This window comes from Pocillopora verrucosa, chromosome 6 (genome assembly GCF_036669915.1).
Source record: "Pocillopora verrucosa isolate sample1 chromosome 6, ASM3666991v2, whole genome shotgun sequence".
NCBI lineage: Eukaryota > Metazoa > Cnidaria > Anthozoa > Scleractinia > Pocilloporidae > Pocillopora > Pocillopora verrucosa.
In genome coordinates, this window is record NC_089317.1 from 100,936 (window position 1) to 125,436 (window position 24,501).

Genomic DNA, 24,501 nt, shown 5'->3' on the forward strand with positions numbered 1-24,501 from the left:
GAATTAGGTCCATTACTTCATAACTGGGAGAGTTTTAGCAACCCACCTAAGAACAGGTCCTCAGCCAGCTAGTCACATATTACCTTTATCAACCAGAAAAGGGAAAAAAAACATTAGAGAAAGAAACTGTGGTGCTACAGCAGGTGGGAGAGTATATCAGGTAATTTAGTGTTAACAATTGAGTTGAAGTCATAAATTGACCATGGTAAAGAGCAATCCCCAATCACTCTGACAAAGAGCTAATGCTTGAAATGTCAGCCTTTAAACCCTTTATGGTGATCAATTTACGTTTTCAACTCAGTTGTTAACACTAAATTACCTATTAGAATTTCTGGTTGAGTATTAGCCTAATGGCTTACAAGTGGCTGTAAGCAAGACAAGCTTATAGAGTTAGGTTTATGTACGATAACAAGATTTTTTAATCCAACCGAACTACTGAAGCTTTTTTTTAAGTGTTCAGCTGTGACTTCTTTAAAATATACTGAAGTAAGAAAATAAGTGACTTTTAATCTACCTGAAGTCAAGGTTCATGTCTGTTTGGCAGAGCTTTCATTACCATGCATTTTGACTTGAAATTTTACATCTACAGGTTGAAATGTCCCCCTGGTCACTGGTGCACTGAAGGAACAAAATCACAATTTGAGCATCCTTGTTCAGCAGGCACCTTCAACAAGGAAATTGGTCTTGAACGACAAGACCAGTGTGTTGATTGTTTACCTGGATATTACTGTCCATCTGGTGATGCATATGCTGACAGACTCTGTCCAGCTGGGCACTACTGTCTAGACAAGACTGGGGACCCCAATGCTCACCCGTGCTCTGCTGGGACTTACACTGAAGAACAAGGAGCACAAGGTAAACAATATGCCAGAATCACTCTTTCTTTTCTTCAAGGAGAAATAGAGAATAATACCTGGGTGTGCATAGATATGGAATTTCTCTTTGAGTGTCTAACTTGATAGCTCACAACTGAGCACAGCAAACAAGTGAGATGTCAATTTGAACACGAGAAGGGAAATTTTATATCTACAACCAACCATGTATTATTTTCTTTATCATATAAACACAATAGCCCTTTACCGACAAGAAAGGTTGACTTTATTCATGAACGAAAATAAGGGGATCGACAATTCCTGAATAAAAATCATAAAGTGCATTGGTGCCAAGGCTCAAGATGAAAAAATGCATTGAAACACTACAAAAACAAACAATGGCCTAACTTTCAATTTTTCAAGTTGGTAGAGCACTGCACTGGTATCGCAGAGGTCATGGGTTCAAGTCTCGTATGGGCCTGAATTTTTTTCAGGTCCTACTTTCAACTACTCATTTCAGTAGTGTTCTTAGCTGCAAGGATCTCTTACATTAGTTTTTTATTCATTGTAATTTGTTGTATTAACATTGTGCCAAGAAATGAAATGTTAACACTCACAGCAATGTTCAATGTTTCCACTTTCATAGGCCAACTAGACTGCAAGGATTGCCCACCAGGTTACTACTGTTTAGCAGGGGCACGAGAACCCGTTGCCTGCCCCAAGGGTACATTCAATTCCCTGTCTAACAGAGGTTCATTAGCAGAGTGCCGCTCGTGTATATCAGGAATGGCCTGCCCCCGGCCTGGGCTAACTTGGCCACCTGTGAAGTGCGATGCAGGTTATTACTGCCCTGCTGGGTCCTCACTTCCAAATGAGACCATCCATGCCTGTCCAGCAGGGACTTATACTGACTATCACAACTTGACTCATGCTAGAGAATGCACCCAATGTCCAGAAAGACAATCATGTGAGGCAGGAACAGGAGGGATACAGAAACCACCTCAGGAATGTGCCAAAGGTATGGAGCATTACAAGGTTAAAATTGTGCATAGGCCAACTCTCTTAGTGGAAATCTTTCCACATTTTGGAAATAATGAAAGTAGCAATGGAGTCAGAGTAGATATTTGCTACCAATACCAAAGATACTGCGAGAGTTTTTGAGTGAGAGAGTTTGCAGTTTGAAGTTTGTCTATTTATTTGATAGCCAGGGTAATGGTCTGTGAAATCAATATTTTGAAGAATACAACTGTCAAACAAAATTTCACTTTTAATTTAACCTTGTAGGGCATTACTGTCCCCTTGGCACCATGAGTCCCACTCAGTTCCCATGTGAAGAGGGAACATGGACAAACCTTACCAATTTGAAGTCACAAGAGGAGTGTTATGTGTGTCCAAAAGGTCATTTCTGTCTCAGAGGTTCTACCAAACCCACAGATCTATGTTTCACTGGACACTACTGTCCACCAGGTATGTAAGACATTATCAATGTTTTTTGCCTTGTGGTGCTTTTCTGTTAGTTAATTACCGTCACTCTAAATGGTGTGTTTTAGTACAAAATTATTTAGAACTTTCACTCTGTGAGATTCAATTGTTTGTTCCTATAGATTTTTAAAGTTATTGTAAGTGTTTATACTGATCAACACCATTAACTTTCATACTGAAAACAATTGATAGCTTGTTATCAATTTTTCTTGAAAGTTTTAAATGATTTTTACTCCCTCTCAAGGTACTAAAAGAGGTACAGAATTTCCCTGCCCTGCTGGAACATACAACAACAGAACAGGTCTGGAAAGAAAAGAAGATTGTGTTCCTTGTATAACTGGTCACTACTGTCCACAAGGAACCACAAATCCCAAACAATGCCCACGAGGCACATTTAACGATGTTCTATCAGCAAAGGTACTGAAAAAAACTTATCTTATATATATATATTTCATGCTTTGTTAAAATAAATTGTTGATCAATACTACTGTGGATGTCATAACATCACCTTTAAAATAGAAGAACTTATGAAAAAGTCTTGTTTGGAAAAGTATTGTAAGTCTTTGGTTCTTCTCCTTTCATCTGTTTTACTTCTTTGCTTCATATCTGCAGAACCAGCTTGATGGTTGCAAACAGTGTGTTCCTGGATACTACTGCCCAAATTTGGCAAATTATGAACTTACTGCATGTGAAGTAGGAAATTACTCGGTAAGATTAACCCAATGTTCTTACTGCATTTGTACATAACTCTTGCAAGTTGTAATAAATTTTTGCTAATGAATTAAACTGTCTGTTTTTAATGCACTGTAGAAACTTTGTTGTGTTGTAATTAAACAGAGTAAATTCAAGGTGATAGCCTAATTGAGCAATGAAGCCTTTGTTTAAACTTGGTGTGGTAATGATATTTCTACCCCAGGGTCCTGGTGCATCTGAATGTACAAAATGTGAGGCAGGCCACTATTGTGACAGCAGAACAACAAGCAAGGCAGAAATGATAGGTAGCAAAATTTGCCCTGCTGGGACACATTGTCCTCCAGGCACAGTGGAAAAACCAGACCTTCATGACAGTACTTATGCTTGTTGGAAAGGACATTACTGCCTTAGGGGAGATGAGGTAATGTTTCAATTTAACATTTTTATACCCATTTGCAATCAAAAAATAAGAATTTACTGAGCAAACATCTAGGTTATACAAGGCATTAACCAGTAATTCATTAGCTGTATTGGAAATATCAGTAGGAACACAAATTTATTTTGCTTTGTTTGCTTGTTTGTTTGTTTTTTCAATCTACATACTGTGTCTCATTAAGTTACATTAAATCTCGTTTATGTTACTAGTTTACAATTAATGTCTGGTCTGGACCTGTGTAAGTAATTCCTTTCAAGTTGCTCTGTCAGTTTTCCCTGAAACATGATAAGAGGCAGCAACCTGGTACTAAATTCTTTTGTTTAAGGTCTTTGTCCAAAGAACACTTAGCAATCATGACTATCTTTGACGAGCTTATTTACTTTAAAAAAAAAAGATGATTGATTTTTTTATGAAATGAGTCTGAATCAGCCAAGCCACACATCCACAACTTAGTTACAAACATATTGACAACCAAGGTGGTCTTCCCTATGAGCCTGGTGGTTTGTTAGAGGTCTCCTCCTGCAATCATACTGCTTAACCAGTATAAATATAATTATATCTTAAGTGGCTAATTAATGAAATGAAATGATGATGATGAAATGATTTATTTACTTTAAAATAGAATCCTTACCCTATCAAGTGTCCAAATGGAACATTTAATCCCCATGAAGGTCGCAAACTTGTCAGTGAATGTCTTACGTGCACAGAGGGTTACTACTGTGAACCAGAAGGCCTGAAAAATGAGGTACCTATTTGTGGTTAGACATAATGTCTTCATTTTACTTTTTGTCAAAACATTTTAGTGATGTTGTGATGTAACAGACCATAATGGACTGATAAAAAACAACTGAGCATGTTCCAGCTATAACCAAATTGCATACCTGTGCTACGTGCGACATTTTGTTTTGATTTAAGAAATACCTATGTTGCACCAGATATGAGTTGAATCTAAACTTTACAGCTCATCTACCTTAACTTTCCTTTTTCAGGCTGATGTGTGTCCTCCAGGTTACTACTGTCCAGAGGGAACAGGATACAGATTTTCTAATCCCTGTCCTGTTGGATTCTACCGCAAACTGTCTGCAGCAGTGTCTGTGCAGGACTGCAGTGTGTGTTTCTCTGGACATTTTTGTGATGTTCTTGGCTTGGCAGATCCAAAAGTTTGTCCAGAAGTAAGTCACAACCATAACCTTTTAACACCTGGATCAAATTTGTCATTCTCCTTACTGTCAACCATACAATTCTTATAATGTTAGTTCAGAGAATTTAGTATTGGATCAACTAATTATCCCCAAATTGATATATTTCTTTATTCTCACCACTTGTCTGCTTGATATTGTATTGATACTGTAAGGAGAAATTCTGTCTTGGTCACTTATGGGAGTTAAAGGGTTAAGATGGCTTCAAAAGCTGGTTTTCACATTCAACCCATGTGCTCTTTATTTGTATCATACAAGCTAAAGCAATGATGCCTGAGTGTTCCTTAAGTACTATTAAAGCTAGATAGCTGTTTGTTTTGTCTAAGTTTCACTGAAAATCATATACATGGCTAACAGAATATCACCTGAGTGACTGAGATGTGCTGATACATAACCTTGCTGTCCAGTGTGTTGAGAAATAAGTAGTATAATAGAGATACTAAATAATTATTCCCTTGATTTATTTCAGGGCTTCTTCTGTCCTACTGGAACTACCATTCCTTCTCCATGCCCCTGTGGTTACTATGGTAACTCCACTGGTGTAAAAAAAAGTGATGAATGCACACCTTGCCCAGCAGGTCAGTACTGTGCTGGCTATGGACTTAAAGAACCAACTGGACCTTGTGATGCAGGCTTCTATTGCAGTGGAAGAGCTTGCACTTCTGTAAGTATTAATAAGAGAGACTTGTCTGGTTGTTTTGAATTAAGGGATGGGAGATGTTGTGAAGTTAATGTCAAGTTTCTGTAATTCTTCACTGCCTTTTTTGAAAATGTTTTTTTCTATTTATCAGGCACCACCTGAAGGAAGTCCTACAGGAGGGCTCTGTCCCAAAGGGGGTTATTGTCCACAAGGTGCCAAAACTCCAGAGCCTTGCCCTGTAGGGAAGTACAGTGGTACCAAAGGAAATAAAGAACCAGATGACTGTGTTACATGTGACCCTGGGTATGGCAACCAAAAAAATTATTTTCAAGATGTTTTGTGTTTCTTAATATTATGCACCTGAACAGGCTTGGAAACATTTCATGATGTGCATATAATATAACTATAACTTAGTACAGCGAATTTAAAACAATGGCTCCACTTGACCTGTCAGGAAGATGTTGTAAATTAAAATGAAATTCAGACAAAAGTGATCCTATATACAGTCTGATTTGTTTTCTTCTTTGTTCCAGGTACATTACCATAGTTGTTATACAAAAAAAATTTACAATTTAACTAGTTTGGAATCATCTTGACCTGCGAGTATTTCAACATAACATAGCTATCATTTTTGCTGAGGGGAAGGTTCAGAGACTTAGACATCCAAGTACATTAAAAACTCCAAATGCCCCCTTGCACCATTGGAAAGCAAACCTATCTCTTAAACTAATGGCTATAAGTGCATTACTGTTATGTTTATTCAAGCATCGAAAGCAACATATGAAATAAATTATTTGTGATATTGTCAGCTGGCACCTAACTGAATATCCAGCAAGCTTAAGTCACCTTTCTTATACTTTGCCTTGTATTCAGGTACTACTGTGCAGGTGATACTAACCCTGAACCAACTGGACCATGCTCACCAGGCCATTACTGCACAGGGGGGGCATCTGTACCAACCCAAAATGTCACACCCAAAGGTCACTTCTCAGAGGAGGCTGCTGTTTTTCCACGAGAGTGTCCAGTTGGAACTTACCAGGAGACAGATCGAGCAGAGAAATGTACTAATTGCACAGAGAAGAACTTTTGTGATGAAATGGGGCTAGAATTTCCAAAGCCTTGTATAACTGGGCATTATTGTCCTCCAAACAGCATAAAACCAACAGCCTGTCCACCTGTAAGTAAAGAAATGTAACAAAGGTAGTCCTATCAAAGCTGCATGTTTAAAAGTTACAAGGATTATAAACTTTGTATGCCTTTGAAAGATAGGAAACTTCATCTTTTTCCAGTTTTGCATTGTTACTAAGATGTTAAGATATTTTATTCACTTTCTAAGGGAATATTTTATAATGTAAAGTTGCAATAACTTAATATAAGATTTTTGTAGCATTAAATGTAATCTGACTATTTTAACTAATTTGTTTTCTCAGGGCACTTATAATCCAAGTTCTGCAACACCCTCAATTGACTTTTGCCAGCTCTGTGATGCAGGATTTTATTGCAGAAAGGCAGGTCTAAATGCCACTGAAGGGAAATGCTATGCTGGATATTTTTGTAAAGAAGGTTCCCCAAGTCCAACCCCAGTAAGTGGATTGAGATTCTACCTTTGTATCCCCCCTTTTATGAAGAAACTTTTTCTTTCTTTAAAAGTGATATTGATTGATTTAAAAGGTATTTCAAACCATAATTTTCTTTTCCAGAATAATGGTTCCCTTTCAAATATTACATATGGAGGCATCTGTCCTCGTGGATACTACTGTCCAGTTGGGACAAAAAGACCATTTGAATATCCTTGTCCAAATGGAACTTACAGTAACACCCCTGGACTTGAGAGAGAGGAGCAGTGCATTCCCTGTGACCCTGGAAGATCCTGTACTGGAGAAGGTTTGAGAGAACCAAACGGAGTCTGCCGCCCTGGTTGGTACTGTTTAAGAGGGGCTACGACCCCTATGCCTCTTGACGGTGTAACTGGAAATATATGTCCTGCAGGCTTTCAATGTCCAAATGGTACAGCCAACTTTACTGAATGTGAACCTGGAACCTACAGGTGACTAGTCCATTAATATATATATTTCCTCTTGTGCCATTGCTACTTGGTTGTACAGTCTGCCCATCAAACCAAGCTTGTTAGGAGAGGACAAAAATCTTCTCACAGCTTTTAAGAATTATTTTGCTTGTTTTAAAAGTTAAACCAAAGGAAGTGTTAAGGTATGGAAAGCATAAGAAAGATAATACTGTTATATTTCACACAGGAATATTCTGTGATGTGAATGAGTCTATTATGTTTTCTTTTTTCTGCTAAAGTTTGTGTCCTGGTTATGCATAAAATTCTATTTTTTGTTTTGTTTTCCTTTTTTAAGTAGCCAACAATGGACTAGTGACAAATGCATGAACGTGTCTGGAGGCGGATACTTTTTTTTCTCATGTGCAAACCTCATTATTACATAGGTTTACACACTTTTTTTTATATTTGTTACTTTCACAGCAACATAACTGGTCTTGCTGCCTGTTTAACATGTCCAGCACGCTTCCATTGTGAGGGTGGTGAAGGTGACAGTAAAACGCCAATACCTTGTCCCAAAGGTCATTACTGCCCTGCTGGTACAGGAAAATCACCAGAAAAGTGTCCAGCTGGAACTTACAATCCACAAGTATGTTTAATGAGTTTGGGTATGAGTGAAAATGAGTTGACACGAGTTTATTTGGACTACCTACATGCAGATTATTCATGTAAAATGTCTGTTCAAGTCGTGACTTTTCATTCACTCTCCTAAACTGATGTATTCTTTTTTCTCCTGAAGTTGAGTCTTGCTCGTGAAAGCGAATGTGAGCCCTGTCTGCCTGGAAAGTACTGCAGTGGAGCAGGTGTTGTTTCATTTCCAAGTGACATATCTGGAAACTGTGATCCAGGGTTTTATTGTGTGCAAGGTATCAACACACCACGCCCAAGTCAGAACTTTACAGGAATAGGTGGTGTTTGTCCACCCGGTGCTTACTGTCCTGAGGCAAGTCCTGAACCTCTTGGTTGTCCAAGTGGTACATTTTCAAATGTGTCACAGCTGCAGAGTGCTAGTAACTGTACTCTGTGCTCTGATGGCCATTACTGTGAGCAAACAAACCTGACTGAGCCAACAGGTGAGATGATAATTTCTCTCCTAAAGTTTGTGACATTTTCTTGAGATTTCAGGTTCAGCTTAGATTAGTAATAGCATCTTCTGGAAGATTGTTTTTATTTAAACCAGGTCAGGTGGATTCTGTACATATTCCATTAATGGAACAATTTGCTCTTTTTGTGTGTTAGTTGGCATGATCCAATTATATCCAGCATTTCTGTATGTGTGATGCTTGATCGTAATTACAGGAACACTGGATTATATTTGATTCCAAGTTACAACAGAAAAAATTCACAATATGAATGATCAATTGATAAATGTTATCGTTTGAGAATGCTTAACCTGGTTCAAAATGAATACCGGCTAAGGTACCCTGTGCTAATTGTCTATTGTAACCACATACTTCATTGTTGCATGGTTTAATTCCACAACACAAATTGTGCTTTTCTTATTTTGCAGGGCAATGTGCTCCAGGCTTTTACTGCAGAAGAGGCTCAGATACAGCAACACCTGCCAATGTATCCGCCATAGGAGGACCATGTTTTAAAGGTCACTTTTGTGAACTTGGCACAGCATTTCCACTGGGCTGCAGGCGTGGAACATACAATCCAAATGAAGGAGAAACAGCTTGCTTCACTTGTCCTGCTGGATATTTTTGTCCAGAAAACTCAACTGACTTTAACCCTTTCCCTTGTCCAAAGGGCCATTTTTGCCCAAATGGAACTGAGTATGCAACTCAATACCCTTGTCCCAAGGGCTACTATAATGGTGCCACACATAGTGTCAGCCTGGTAGACTGCAGAGCTTGTCCTGGAGGGAAGTACTGCAACAGATCTGGGCTCTCTGAACCTACTGGACCATGTGCTGCGGGTTATTTCTGTGTCAACGCTGCTTGGACAGACAAACCCCAAGATTATGACAACTTTACAGCTGGTGATTGTCTCTGCCCTGCAAACTCTACTGGAGGAAAATGTCAAGAGGGCTTTTTCTGCCCTGAAGGATCTGATGAACCTACTGCCTGCACTGGAGGGTTTTATTGTGAAGGAAAAGGAAAGGAAAATGTCACTGAACAGTGTGATCCTGGTTGGTTTTGTACAAGTGGTGCAAAGATCCCAAGGCCTTCTGATGGAATAACTGGAAACATTTGTCCAGCAGGAAAGTATTGTCCAAGGGGTACTGAAACTCCAAGGCTATGTCCTCAAGGTAGATTTTCCAATAATACTGGTAACAGCAACAAGAATAACTGTTCCCTATGTACAGAAGGATCATACTGTGAAACTGAAGGATTAATTCAACCAACTGCACTTTGCTCTGCAAAGTATTTCTGTCCTCCTGGTGAAAAACAAGACAAGAACAATTCATGTACAAAGGGACATTTTTGTCCTGAAGGGAGTCCAGAACCTGTCAAATGTCATTCTGGAACTTACCAGGATCAAACACAACAAGACTCTTGTAAACTTTGTCCGGCTGGCTATTACTGTGACACCAAGGATGATTTGAGTGAGTTCACAAGTTATATTTGTCCTAATGGGTTTTATTGCCCTAATGGAACAAGGTATGCTACAGAGTTTGGTTGTCCAAATGGAACACATGGAAATGGAACCCAGCTTTTTCATCCAGATCAGTGTGTTAAATGTCCCCCTGGACGATTTTGCTATGGTAAGTGGTCTCTCATTAACTCTTATTATTGTAAAAAGAGGTTAACATATTTTGATTTCAATAAATGTAAACCACTCTTTGTTAGTTTTAAACCATGCAGGTAATTATATAATGTTAACAACGAAACTTTTGTCGTCCATATCCTTAGTAATATTCTTTGATCTTTGTGGCTTTATGATGCTTTCTAAATCGATATAATGTTCATGTTAGCTTGCACAGTCGCCGAGAGTTATCGTGAATGATTTTAAGGAAAAAGTTCAAGGAACTTTTATTCTTATAATATGATTGGAAACCAACTCTTTTTTTCATGTGTGTAGGCTCGTCTCCTACTTTCACAGGAGAATGTCAGGAAGGTTATTATTGCAGACTTGGTGCATTCACTCCCGCCCCGACTGATGGAGACACTGGTGAGGAGTGTCCTGAAGGTCACTATTGCGTCAGTGGCACGGTGGCACCTGAGAGTTGTCCGTCTGGAACATTTTCCAATTCATTAGGATTAACCATTATTGATAACTGTACTGATTGTACACCCGGTATGTTTTGTAATGGAACTGCTCTCACAGCTCCCAGTGGTGACTGTTGGCCTCGCTATTACTGTAGTGGTAAAGCAGAGCATCCAGCACCACAGGATGGTAACACTGGAGGGAACTGTACTCCAGGTCACTATTGTCCTGGAAAAACACCGGCGCCTATTCCTTGTGAGGTAATTTAGCATTCTCGTATGCAGAAGTTGGAAAACTTATCTCTTCCTTGTAATTGCAGCACTACTGCATTGAATGTTTCTTATAGCAACAGTTCCGTGGCACTTGACCATAAATTTACTAGCATGAATATTTATTTCAGTTATATGCTCCATTCAAATGGGAACTCCAATTTGCAGATATATTTCTTGTTCTCTTTTTTCCTGAATTCATTAGGATGGCACGTATATGAAAGATCCTCTTGCTGATGCCTGTTTGGACTGTCCTGCTGGCTTTTATTGTGTGAATGACAAAAGTCAGGACCCCAAACCATGCCCCCAAGGATTTTACTGCCCTGTGAGAACAGGTTTTAATTGGCAACCCTGTCCAAAAGGGTCATATGGTGACTCACCCGGCCTGGCTAACATAAGCAGTAAGTATCCCTCTGTTTAAAACATTTTATAAATTCTGTTCGATAACAAAAATAACTTCCTTTTCTTCACCCAGGCGTTTTTCTACCTTACTTTATCGATACTCTTATAATCTACCTTATCTTGTTCCCCCTTAAATACTTGGCTGTTTTTTTCTCAGTATTAGGAAACTAGTTTGCTAGCTAATCTCCCTTGAAAATGTTGTCACGAAGTTTATCTTAGAAGAGGTAGTAAATAAAGATTTGTTTTATCACATCATTTCAGGTTGCCGTCCTTGTGATTCTGGAAAATTCTGTGCTCATGAGAATGCTACAAGTGTGAGTGGAGAGTGTGAGGCTGGCTACTTCTGCCGTCGAAATGCAGAGTCTGCAACACCAAGTTCAAATCAGGATTCAGGACCGTGTCCTGAGGGCCTCTACTGTCCTGTTGGTACAGGAGAACCACAAAAGTGTCCAAAGGGCACTTACTCTAACGTAAAGTTCCTAAAAAGAGAAAGTGAGTGTCAAAACTGTACAGAAGGTAACTATTGTGGACAGCTTGGCGCCAGGAATGTTTCTGGGCCATGTGATCCTGGATTCTTTTGTCTGAGGGGATCCGAAATTCCTAATCCACCAAATGTGACATATTCGGGTGGTCCATGCCCTGTTGGCCACTATTGCCCGCAAGGAACTTCGTACCCATTAGGCTGTGAGGCTGGAACCTACAATGATCGTACTGGCCAGTCCAACTGTACCCAGTGCTGTGCAGGTTTCTATTGTCCATCCAACTCAACATCATGCGTCTTGGAATGCCCAAAAGGATTTTACTGTCCTCCAGGAACGAAGACATCCCATGAAAATCCATGCCCCAAAGGTTTCTTCAATAATGAAACTATGCAACAAAGCATCAGGTTACCACATAATACATTAAATGTTTAACGCACCTTCCATTAAAACCTCTATGCAAAACATTGTATTTCGCTGACAACAGTGGCAGTTGGCTATCCATGTGAAAAGTTATGTCGTTAGCACACAAACTGGCGTTTGAAGAAGCCTGTCATGCCGTAGATGAACTGCAACATACACCAACAAAGAAAAACAAAGTTTTAATCAATTTTATTTCCAAAAAATGCTTAGAATATAAAACTATGAATGTGAATCGTGGCCCGCGAGATTGATGTAAAATGTTATCATATCAAACTTAAAACAATCAGAAATTCAGACTTTTTAAATATTTTGATTTGATTTGTTTATTGAGGAACTAAAACTTGAAAAGTAGGAACGTTGTCAAAGTGTGACTTGCTGAATTAATCAATTCACACTTGCATTCAACTGTGTGAGGCATACAGTTTTCATTGCTTTTATTTTTTCGGTAAAAATATTCATTTAGTTCTTGAAATAATTCTCTAACATTTAAAACAAAAGCAACCAATTAATATTTTAAACGACAAATAGTTGAATCTCTTCACTTGACAGTGGGTGCACACCATGTCTCCCTGGCAAATTTTGTGGCAAAGAAGGCCTTGCAGAACCAAGTGGAGACTGTGCAGGTGGCTGGTACTGCATACGGGGAGCTTGGTCCGATAAACCAATTGATGTTGGTGTTGTTGGATACTGTAATGGTACAGACGGTTGCTTTTGCCCAAACACCACAACAGGAGGAGCCTGTCAGCCAGGCTTTTTCTGCCCAAATGGGTCACGTGAGCCTACTCCTTGCTCAAGAGGTAAGAAAATCTGTTCATCATATAGTTTTGATTACTGATTCCACAAACTATTGCCAATATGTTATCTCATTTTGCCCTAATGAGTACGAGACGACCTAATGGAGGTCGTGAATAATTAGGTTGGCGCCATGGAGCCCATCACTCAAATAGTAAACGGGTTTATGATTATCAAATCCATTTTATCTCAGGAAATTATTGTGAGGAAGCTGAACTGTCCAAAGTCACTGGCCTCTGTGATGCAGGCTATTTCTGCCTCCGGGGGGCTAAAGTTGCAGATCCTACTGATAATATCACTGGCGGAATTTGTCCCAAAGGCCATTATTGCCCTGGTGGAACTTACGATCCAGAAAAATGTCCTGAAGGAACATATTCCAATTCTACTTTCAATAAAAATATATCTGATTGTCAATCGTGTCTACCTGGCCAATACTGTGATAGTAAAGGTCTTGAGCTACCATCTGGAGAATGTGATCCTGGATTTTTCTGTCCTGGTGGACAGAAAACAAAGAGACCTGCAGAATATGTCTGCACCCCAGGGCATAGCTGTCCTTCTGGTAGTGTCAGTGAACAGGCTTGTGACTCTGGTACCTATCAAGATGAACATCAGCAGGCAACTTGTAAAATCTGCCCTGAAGGTTACTTCTGTGATGGAACCATTCTCAATGCCACACACTGTGAACATGGAGTCCAGTTTCCAGAGCCTTGTATTACTGGGCACTACTGCTTGAATGGAACTAAATTCGCTCAGGAACATAAATGTCCGCCAGGTGAGAAGCAATTATTAGGATTTGTCATTGAAACTATTTTTCTTACAACGTCAACCACTTGTCATTATGACAACCACCGATATGTCACATTGTCATCGCTCTCTCTTAAATTATAATTTATTTTCGGCAACTGACTTTGTGCTATTGCTTTGGTTTTTCGACATCGTTGCTCTGGTAGATTTTCATGTGGTCAATGCAAAAAAAAAATAGATTTTAATGAGTAAATATGAAAAAATGACATGAATTGAACTTTATTTTATTTCCTTGTTAGGAACGTACAATGATAAAACACATAGAAAAAGAGTTGAGGAATGTACTGACTGTCCAGCAGGGAAGTACTGCGAGGGTGAAGGGAATGACTATCCAACAAATGACTGTTCAGTTGGTTTTTATTGTATCAATCGAGCTGACAACAGCTCTCCTAATGATGGTGTCACAGGCATTATTTGCCCCAAAGGGTGAGGCGCATTTTGGCATTAAGTAGTTAAAAGTATGTTCTCTTTAAATAAGATCTCAATGAAAAAGTAATTGGTCCAGCTCTCCTTTTTAGGCTCTTTCAAAGGCCACGGCCTATTAAAAATTGCTGGTATTATTTGTAGTATTTTTCATTATCACTATTGTATTGTTGTATTAATTTGATTGTTGATCTGTGTAAAACTAAGCAAAAGAACAAAGCCACAAGTGAAGTGTTATCAAAAGAAACTCATGCAAGTACAGGCCCATTATCTGACTTTTGAAGAATAAAACTTTTGAGTTTCCTCTTGTAGGCTTCACCAAATTTTTATATTTTCTCCAATGCTAAGGCCTGAAACGGATGTGTTGGTAAGGAATTTGTGGAATGTTTTCATAGAATGTCAAAGCCGCTGTAGTAGAGGAATTTCCAAAGCTTTGACATTAAAGATCTGAGGATTATGGGGCCAACATGGGTATACGTGGGAGGATATATTTCATTATTAATATGCAAAGTGATGGGATGTAAATATGCTACTTCTAACAAACATCATTTGCAAAGGGTGACTCGCTGGAATAATTTAAAGGCTAGAACTAAATGTCATCCTTATTCACCTTTTTCTCTCTATAGTTATTATTGTCCACGAGGAACAAATGTTACCATCCCGTGTGAAAAAGGTACCTATGGGCCAACTGAACAGCTTGGCTCTCAAGCAGAATGTAAGGGATGTGAACCAGGAGAATTTTGTGCAAAAGACGGGCTTAATGAAACCTCTGGAAACTGCTCAGCAGGTTTCTTCTGTCGACGTAATGCTTCAGTCAATGAACCAACTGACGGTATCACTGGTGAGTATTGTGAGATACATTTTGCTTAACCTAACTGAGTGCGATTCCTTTAAGAACCTTCATTGATAGTAGTTGTTTTTGAATAAGAAGCACACAAATACTTTCCCTTATCGAACAAGTGCCACTTTGTGTTATTCACTCTTTTTGTTCTGCTCTATAATTTTATTCCAAACAAGATCATTTATTGCTAAAAAGAGGAACTTATAAATGTTTATTCCTTTTTAATTGTTTGTCCTCAGGTGACATTTGCTGGATTGGACATCACTGTCCCAGCGGCACAGCCATTCCAATCCCTTGTTCCCCAGGAACATTTATGAACCACACCCAATCTGCAGAATGTTACACCTGTCCTGCAGGACATTACTGTGTGAATAGAGTGTCTCCTGAACCGTGCCCTGCTGGTAAGTATTGTGAGATAATTCAGTGAGTTGTGTTAAAGTTGAGTTTGTAAAGTATTGCTGGCCATCTCCTCACAGGTTGGTACTGCCCTGAAGGTACTGGACATGATTGGCAGCCTTGTCCCCGGGGAACCTATAGTCCGGTTGAATTCCTTTCCCGGGAGAACCAATGTAAACCGTGTGAACCTGGTTACTTCTGTGCGTACCTTAATGCTACAACAACTACAGGAGAATGTGATGCTGGGTTTTTCTGTCACAATGGTTCTGACCAAAGACAGCCTTCTGGAGGACACAAAGGTTATGCTGGAATCTGTCCAAGTGGTCACTATTGTGAGCGAGGTGATCCAAAGGCCCCTGTAGCTTGTCCTGCTGGTCACTTCAATAACATAACGCATGCTGATTCGCTCAGAAATTGTTCAAGGTGTCCTGGGGGACAGTACTGCGAGGAAGCAGGTCTTTCATGGCCTACTGGCCCCTGTGATGCAGGATATTATTGCACAGAAGGAGCACTATACCGGAATCCAGATAACCAGTCAGATACTGGAGGTCCTTGCCCTCCTGGTCACTTTTGCCCAGTTGGATCACCTTCTCCATTTGCCTGTCCTGGTGGCAAGTACAATTCCCTGTGGAAACAGAGTCAGTGTCGTGTCTGTCCTCCTGGTTATTTCTGTCCAAATGCTTCAACCAACTTCACTGATTGCCCTGAGGGTTACTATTGCCCCAATGGATCGGCATTCACTGTTCCATGTCCTAAAGGAAGCTACAAAAACTACACTTTAGGTGATAAACTGGAAGATTGCAAAACCTGCCCGGTTGGCATGTACTGTGAATTTAATGGTTTGTCTCGGCCTTCAGGCTTGTGTGCAGGAGGCTGGTTTTGCACTGGTGGATCATGGCAAAAGAAGCCTCTTAATATAAGTGATATAGCGAATGGGACGGCTGTTTGTCCATTGATTGGTGAGATTGGTGGTTTCTGCAAAAAAGGTACCTTCTGTCCAGTTGGTTCTCATGAGCCTCTCCCATGCACGCCAGGCTACTATTGTGAAACGGATAAACTAGCCAGCGAGTCTGGTGTTTGTTCTGCTGGTTACTATTGCAATGGAAGCACAGTCCATAGTCATCCTGTCAATCAAAGTAATGGTGACAGATGTCCAAAAGGCAATTATTGTCCTGTGAAGAGTTCTTATCCAACTCCATGTCCACCAGGCACTTATGCTGACACTGAATACAACCAGTTCAGGAACAATTGTAAGCCTTGTATTCCTGGTATGTATTGTCCCACTTATGGACTTGACTATCCACCCGGAAATTGCTCTAAAGGGTTTTACTGTCCTGCGGGAGAAACACAACAAAGTCCTCTAGACAAAGAATGCCAGCCTGGTCACTTCTGTCCTGAAGGAAGTGGACTTCATAATCCATGTCCTGCTGGGACTTACCAGCCATATTCCAGGCAGGAATTCTGTTACATATGCCCAGCTGGAAGTTATTGTGATCCTGATGAAGCAAGAAAGAACCTGTCATGTGAAGGAAATGTCTCTTGTGGAGTAATTGCTCCTCTAGACTGCCCTGCTGGATATTTCTGTCCAAATGGTACTAAATGGGCCAGGCAGTTCCCATGTCCTGTGGGAACTTTCGGAAATGTCACAAATCTTATGGAGCAGGACCAATGTGCCAAGTGCACGAAAGGTTACTACTGTCACAAGTCAGGTATCACATATCCAACTGACAAATGTCATGCAGGTTATTACTGCATCGAAGGTGCAAGTGTTCCAACCCCTAACGATACTGTAACTGGAGCCCCTTGCCCAGCAGGGTCTTTCTGCATTGTTGGGTCGCACAAACCAGAGCCATGTCCAGAGGGAACATACGGACCAAATGAAAGGCTGCAAAGCCGTTCTGGATGTATTGATTGTGATGGAGGAAAGTACTGTAGTCATGAAGGATTAGCAGCTCCAAATGGTTCCTGTGATCCTGGATTTTTCTGTGAGATCCGTGCCATAAGGCCTAACCCAGTTAACACATCTCAAGGAGGAGGAGTCTGTCCCCGAGGACATTACTGCCCAAGAGAAACAACTACACCATTTAAATGCCCACCTGGCACATTTAATAATAAGACTGGAGCAACTGAGCCATCTGACTGCACTCCATGTACACCAGGAATGTACTGTGAGGGATACGGTAATACCGATCCAGACGGACCTTGCGATGAAGGATGGTACTGTGAAAGAGCAGCATACTCAAAGAGGCCTCTTCCTAATGTGAATTTAACCTTTAACAACTCAATGGACTTCACATGCCCACTTTATTCTGTGAACTTTACTGGAGGTATTTGTCCTCTCGGACACTTCTGTCCTGAAGGTTCTGCCGAACCCAAACGTTGCCTCAAAGGCCGTTACTGTGGCCAGGAAGGGCTTGCAGAGCCGCAGGGTAACTGTACAGCTGGCTACTATTGCAGCGGGGGAGACATTATCTCCAATCCAAGGAACTGCACGGCTGGGTACTACTGTCCGGAAGGAACTGAAATTGAGATAGCTTGTCCAGTTGGAACATTTTCTCCATATGTAGGGAAATCGAAGGAAGAAGACTGTTTGAACTGCACAGCTGGGTACTATTGTCCACTACCTGGTGCAACAGAAGTGTTGTTTTTATGCTTGCAAGGATATTACTGTCCAAGTGGTTCTACCCATAATTCCACCGTGATTTGTCCTAGAGGAAGTAGTTGTCCCACGGGAGTTGGACAGCCGCAGAACTGTGTTCCTGGAGAATATCAGGATGAAGAAGGACAATACCAGTGTAAGGTTTGCCCGGCTGGTTATTACTGCGATCCAGCTACAAATCTTACAGGTGTTATTTATCCAACCAAATGCCTCGCTGGAAGTTATTGTCCAAGTGGAACAAAGACAGGGAAACAATTTCCTTGTCCTGCTGGTACATACAGTAATGAAACAGGCCTAGAGAGATCTCTACAGTGTATGCCCTGTCCACCTAAGCTCTTTTGTGGCTCTCCTGGCTTGACGAAACCTTCTGGACCTTGTGCAGCAGGTGTGTCATAACTGAGTTTTCTTTGCCAAAAAAAGAAAGAAAAAAAAAGGAGTAACTGTTTGACTATACGATTATCCGCTTTCAATTTAAGTTATGTTACGCTGAGGAAAACGATCGGTGAAGCGCCAAATGTAATGCTTTTTTGTATGTTTGTTTTGCCGCACGGTTTCTTGGCCAGGTGTCTGATAAATTGATTGCCTTTGCAGGTCATTACTGTGTCCTCAATGCTTCCTCATCAACGCCAACTGATGACGTGACAGGTAACGCATGTAGATTGGGTGAATATTGCCTAGAGGGGTCATCGGAAGGAATCGGATGTCCAAGTGGTAAGGGCCTCACCAGAAAAAATAAGTTTGAAACCAGATTATACAGTGATGTAATTGTTACAAGCGTCAGATAAATTGTAAAGTTTAGAATGGAAAAATCTCGGAAACCTAAGAAGTATTCAAGGTTCTTAGCAGCAAGAGACTTGAATTGTTTGATAAACATTTCTGGGAAGCTTCACAAAGTTCTGTTTTTAAAACGGTGTTCAACCATTTGACATCAGTAGACTGGTGGTTTTACGTTATTAGCAGAATTGAATAATTAATTAAGTTGCTAAATAATCTAATAAGGTATTAAAATTTAATAACTCAAGAGAGTATTTTACGTATCATCTTTTGATATTCTTTTTTAGGAACATTTTACAATGAAACAGGGTTGAAAAACGAATCAGGATGTCTCCCATGTTCAGCAGGCTACTACTGTGATGGAATAGGGAACGTGGTTCCCACCAAGAAGTGTCAAGAGGGGTTTTGGTGCAGAGGGGGCTCTCCAGAAGAGATGCCACTCAATCAACCATATGGAACAGAGTGCCCAAATGGCAGTTATTGTCCCGAAGGTACCCCAGCTCCAGTTCTGTGTCCCAAAGGAACATACCAGCCTGGGCGGCGCAAAGCACGTCTTGAAGATTGTGTGAGCTGCAATCCAGGGAAGTTCTGTAGTGAAACTGGGTTGTTCCGTGTGAGTGGCGATTGTGACGCAGGATATTTCTGTGAAGGAAATGCTAGTAAGAGTAATCCAGAAGATGGTGTAACGGGCAACATCTGTCCTGTTGGAAGCTTCTGTGTAAAGGGTTCGATAAAACCACAGCAATGCTACAATGGCACTTACATGAATCACACAGGTAGGTCTTTAATTGTATTTAATTTGCAAGATTTCTCTGTTTGATACGTAGTGGACTTAATAAATAATGATAGTAACGTCAGTAACAGGGGTGTTGGCTTATGGAAAGTGTTCCACACGGTTGTTATTCGCTTAATTACCAAATCGTGGGTTTGACTTAGTTTATGTTGCGTCTGTGTTTTGCAATTGGAAAGTTTAAGTAAATAAGACTCCCCTCTTGGTATTTAGTGACTCTTTTACCTCAGGAGTTGCACCAAATCGATTCAGGCTGCTCTCTTTTGCGTTTTAGGTGCTTCGTCCTGTTATGTTTGCCCTGCAGGACATCAATGCATCAGTGCAATTTTGCCTGACCCATGCCCCGCAGGCTTCTACTGCCCCGAAGGTACTGGATATGATACCCAACCTTGTCCGGTGGGCACTATCGGTAATAGGACAGGTTTGACAAATGAAACTGAATGTACACAGTGTCCCGGTGGCTTCTACTGTGAGACAGCTGGCCGAAGTATTGTCACTGGAAAATGTCAAGGAGGTATGTCCCTCTTTTTGTCCATTGATTTAAAGCTTCCTAGGTTGTTCTCTGCAGGAAACCAAGGAGAATAACAGAGTTAGGAAGGAAACCTCATGGCTTAATATGGTTGTGTAATAGTGCACTGTGATTAATATCATTGCTTTTTTCATGTTGTTCCCGTCGTTGGTAGGTTTCTACTGTACGTCAGGTGTGAATGTTAGTGCTCCTGATCAACATTTCACGGGTTTAGGAGGACAGTGCCCCGTGGGACATGAATGTCAAGAAGGCAGCAGTACTTTCCATCCATGCGACCCTGGATACTATGCAGCTGTGGAAGGAATGTCAACTTGTGATACATGCCCTGCAGGTTTGGAAATTATAATCACAAAATCTAACGTTATTTTATTAACCTCACTCCATATCACTACAAAACAACACCTATTGTCCCTTTCTTTTTGGTTTTTTTTATTATCACTTACTGTTGCAAAGGTTTAGACTTTCGATCAATACTCATTTTTGGAATTTTCAGGCAAATACTGTAATGGTACCACAGTCACACCAGCGTCATGTCCTGCTGGGCATTTTTGTCCAAATGGCACAGAATTTGCCACACAATATCCGTGCAAACCAGGCTCTTATAACAACGTTACTGACCAGGCGTCAGAGTCGTCATGCAAACTTTGTGATCCAGGCAAGTACTGTGAAGGTTCTGCACGCGTTTGGCCCAATGACCTGTGTGATGAGGGCTTTTTCTGCTCTGGCGGATCTTGGAGCAAGCGTCCAGGAGATATTGGTGTCGCCAGTTACAGTAACGCAACAAGCCCTGCTGACAGCTGCTACACAGCATTTGAATGTGTTTGTCCAGCATGGAACAAAACTACAGGTAAAGTAAAACTTGAATTGTATACAGACGTAATTTGATTTATTTGACGTAGGCATTTTATACCCAGTAGCCCTGTTATTAAAGCGATGTACTTTTCTTCAAAAAGTTTGAGCTGAAGCCCTGGGCACTCATCTTTTGTGATGGTTTAAGGCGAGACACTGTAGCTTCAAAGTGTATCTCTATCCTGCTCACCAAACCTGGATAAGCGTAGCAGCCATGCTAGTCAAGCTCGTCACGTGACACGTCTTTCTTCGTAGAAGTATTTAAAGCAGTCCACTTAATTTTTCATAGGTGACATTTGTCCTGCTGGTCATTATTGCCCAAGGGGCTCGTCACGACCGTTGCCATGCAAACTTGGTCAGTACTGTCCGCATGTGGCGTTGGCTGAACCTGTTGGAAATTGCTCGGCTGGTTATTTCTGTAATGATAGTTCAACTGTGCGAGACCAGTTTGATTGTCCGGTTGGCCATTATTGCCCATCTGGCACAGGAGTTCCAGTTCCTTGCCCTGAAGGCAAATTCTCTAATACAACAAAGAACACAGAAATTGCAAATTGCGGAGATTGTACCCCTGGTAAATACTGTGCTGGTACAGGAAATTTTGCTCCAACTCAGGAATGTGCCGCTGATTATTATTGCCCAGGTGGACAAAGTTCACCAACACCCGGAGAATACTTGTGCACAGCAGGTCACTTTTGCAAAGCAGGGACAGCCCAGCCTGTCAGATGTGAAAATGGTACCTTCCAAAATGAACGTGGAAAAAGTTTTTGTGAGATTTGTCCTGAAGGTTACTACTGCGATGCCACAAATATGGCCGTTGTTAATGCAACATTATGTCCTCCTGGTCATTATTGCCCGCTTGGTACTGGGGACTATCGAGACTTCCCATGCCCGGAGCGTAAGTAGTGTTGGTATCCTTATTTTTTGTGCGCTGAGACTGTCATTCGACATTCTGTGTCTTTCAACATTCTAAAGTAGTGGTAATAGAAATGACCAACCCGATGTTGAAATTTAGATTAACGAATATTTCCCTCTTTTTCTTCCTGATGGATGCTAGGCACATATAATGACAGATTAGGTTTGACGGCCATTGAAAACTGCACTAACTGTCCACGGGGAACGTATTGCGGTAGAGAAGGCCTTAATCAACCGTCTGGCGACTGTTATGGTGGACATTACTGCACAGAGGCATCCAAGTCTCCAGCTCCTGATAAAGACCTCCAAGCTATAAACTACCCGGACTATTTGAACTTCCCTTTCACATTCCTTAACGATGCTTGTCCTCCTGGACATTTTTGTCCCAATGGTTCTTATCCTGAGCCCTGTCCATCTGGTACTTACCATAACGAGGGTGGTATCTCCAACAAGTCACAGTGTAACCCATGTCCTGTGGGAAGGTATTGTAATGGCTCTGGTATATTAAGTGGTGTTGCTGCGCCATGTGATGCTGGATATGTGTGCACTGGAGGGTCAAGCCAACCAAAGCCAACTCACCCATCTATGGGTTACATCTGTCCCCGCGGATTCTCTTGCCCTGCTGGTAAATACCTTTTTCTTTGTAATTGATTATAGCCCGCGACAACGTTGTAGGGTTTTGCTTGATATTAAGAGAGCGAGGTCTAAACAGACATCGACAACTAATTTACGAATGAAAGGCTAGTTCCACCGTAAATGCTCCGATTAAGCCCATTTTATTTACATCGTCCACAACTTGCTGACAACTTGCTGAAATCTCGCCAGGTGTCATGATTTTCTAGCTTGTAGATCACGTGTCCATCAACTAGACTCGAACCTAAATCACCAGAGAATTTGAAAAAATATGCTTTCCTCGTACTACTGCTCTCGTTTGAAGAAGGAAAAAGGGAGATTTAATTTGATTCACCAATGCTATCACGCAGATTTTTATTTGTGAGAGGCGAGAGCCGTTTTTGGACTCAGATAACTCTGTAGATCGCCTCATTTTTGTCTGCTCCTACAACCTCCCTCGCTCGACGATGGCAGACGAACGTTAGGGAAAAGAGAAACTGCGAGTTATCGCAGTTTTAACTGTCTAAAACTTCCATCTGAATACGTAGGTACTCATATTGAACTAAGCTGCCTTCCTGGAACTTATCAACCTAACTTGGGACAAGGAGAATGTATCCCATGTGGAGCAGGTAACATGTGCCCTTTCCAGAATATGTCGTCAGTTGAACCTTGTAAAGCTGGCTATTACTGTCCAAATGGAACCTTGGTGCCTTGTCCTCCAGGAACCTATGGTAATCGCACTGGGCTGTCCTCTGTTGATATGTGCACGGACTGTCCTTCAGGAGAATTCTGTCAGGTGATGTTGTGTTGTTAATTACATCGCCCTCTTTAAACTGTCTTCATAAATAGTTGGAAAAAATTTAAAATTGTAAAGCTGAATACATCTAGTAGTATGGAAAAAGGCATCTTTCCGTATGGTGCAAAGCAACATGCGACTTATTGTTGAAATGGAACAAAATATGCGTGTTGAACTAGAAAAGCTGTCAAGTACAAAATAACCAATATAGTCTTTCCGTAATAGGATTATGCACAAACAGTTCCCAAGGGCCCGTGCACAGAAGGATGGTTCTGCGAAGGAAAAGCTGACACCTCCACCCCCACAGCATTACCAGAGTATCCAAGAAACGGCCTTTGTCCAACTGGTCACTACTGTGTCCGAGGAACGCAAGCACCAGCTCCGTGTCCCCCAGGCACATACCGCAACAGCACAGGTGCACGATCAGTCGATGACTGTCTGGACTGCGCTCCTGGTTTCTTCTGTAATGGATACAATAACTCGTTTCCAACTGGACCATGTGCACCAGGGTATTTTTGTCCCCAAGGTTCCAGAGCCAATGTATCCAAGCCCCATGGTTATTTGTGCCCGGAGGGCCACTTTTGTCCTGGAGGCACTGCAGATCCAGAGGAGTGTGGTGCAGGTTTGTGTTTGTCATTTTTGACGACTAAACATCAAACAATCAATTTCGACAAAAAGTTGTTGCTGGTGCATGATGAATTTTAGTTTGATATCATATAGTTCCACTTTTTGCTCAAGACTATGTTTGACAACTTTTGGTGTTATATATTTAAGAGTGTTTCTCCTCCTTTAGGTTCCAACCAACACAACGCAGGTCAGGAAAGCTGTGACCTCTGTCCTGCCGGATATTATTGTCCAATAAAGACCGCCACGCCGGAGAAGTGTCCCCCAAGGCACTACTGTCCTGCTGGCACCACTGTACCGTTGACATGTCCAAATGGAACATTCACCCATGACAACATGAGCGGCCTGGCAAATGCATCTCAATGTTTGCCATGTATCACTGGTTTTTACTGCCGCCTGGGTCAAGTGGTTGCAAAATGTGATGGTGGTTATTACTGTAAAGCTGGTAGTCCTGATCCAAACCCAGACGGTTACCGGTATCCTGTTGAAGCTGGTCCTTGTGCCATGGGGTATTATTGTCCTAATGGCACGCTCGTGCCTATTCCTTGCCCTGACAACACGATGAAGAATTACACTGGCGGGTATGGGGAACCTTCAGACTGTACCCCGTGCCCTGCTGGAAGATTCTGCTTGAATGGTAATGTTGGTTC

General features: G+C 41.2%; 1 protein-coding gene across 5 annotated transcripts in view; it reads left to right on the plus strand.

Annotated features, from left to right (window-relative positions):
* LOC131788308 (uncharacterized) overlaps window positions 1–24,501 on the plus strand; it is a 57,687-nt gene that overhangs the window by 21,557 nt on the left and 11,629 nt on the right. For all 5 annotated transcript variants that reach the window (XM_066168303.1, XM_066168304.1, XM_066168305.1 and 2 more), the window contains 35 exons: window positions 590–855; window positions 1,459–1,830; window positions 2,097–2,279; window positions 2,539–2,711; window positions 2,907–3,002; window positions 3,211–3,408; window positions 4,046–4,168; window positions 4,413–4,595; window positions 5,092–5,286; window positions 5,414–5,565; window positions 6,136–6,439; window positions 6,693–6,845; window positions 6,963–7,309; window positions 7,748–7,913; window positions 8,064–8,397; window positions 8,835–10,034; window positions 10,352–10,737; window positions 10,952–11,147; window positions 11,410–12,034; window positions 12,600–12,847; window positions 13,036–13,614; window positions 13,886–14,072; window positions 14,696–14,910; window positions 15,150–15,311; window positions 15,387–18,350; window positions 18,557–18,676; window positions 19,027–19,515; window positions 19,804–20,043; window positions 20,213–20,389; window positions 20,552–20,905; window positions 21,197–21,802; window positions 21,962–22,444; window positions 22,980–23,227; window positions 23,453–23,849; window positions 24,021–24,488. In XM_066168303.1, coding sequence (XP_066024400.1) covers window positions 590–855; window positions 1,459–1,830; window positions 2,097–2,279; window positions 2,539–2,711; window positions 2,907–3,002; window positions 3,211–3,408; window positions 4,046–4,168; window positions 4,413–4,595; window positions 5,092–5,286; window positions 5,414–5,565; window positions 6,136–6,439; window positions 6,693–6,845; window positions 6,963–7,309; window positions 7,748–7,913; window positions 8,064–8,397; window positions 8,835–10,034; window positions 10,352–10,737; window positions 10,952–11,147; window positions 11,410–12,034; window positions 12,600–12,847; window positions 13,036–13,614; window positions 13,886–14,072; window positions 14,696–14,910; window positions 15,150–15,311; window positions 15,387–18,350; window positions 18,557–18,676; window positions 19,027–19,515; window positions 19,804–20,043; window positions 20,213–20,389; window positions 20,552–20,905; window positions 21,197–21,802; window positions 21,962–22,444; window positions 22,980–23,227; window positions 23,453–23,849; window positions 24,021–24,488 — 13,589 coding nt within the window. The remainder of the gene's footprint in view (window positions 1–589; window positions 856–1,458; window positions 1,831–2,096; window positions 2,280–2,538; window positions 2,712–2,906; window positions 3,003–3,210; window positions 3,409–4,045; window positions 4,169–4,412; window positions 4,596–5,091; window positions 5,287–5,413; window positions 5,566–6,135; window positions 6,440–6,692; window positions 6,846–6,962; window positions 7,310–7,747; window positions 7,914–8,063; window positions 8,398–8,834; window positions 10,035–10,351; window positions 10,738–10,951; window positions 11,148–11,409; window positions 12,035–12,599; window positions 12,848–13,035; window positions 13,615–13,885; window positions 14,073–14,695; window positions 14,911–15,149; window positions 15,312–15,386; window positions 18,351–18,556; window positions 18,677–19,026; window positions 19,516–19,803; window positions 20,044–20,212; window positions 20,390–20,551; window positions 20,906–21,196; window positions 21,803–21,961; window positions 22,445–22,979; window positions 23,228–23,452; window positions 23,850–24,020; window positions 24,489–24,501) is intronic.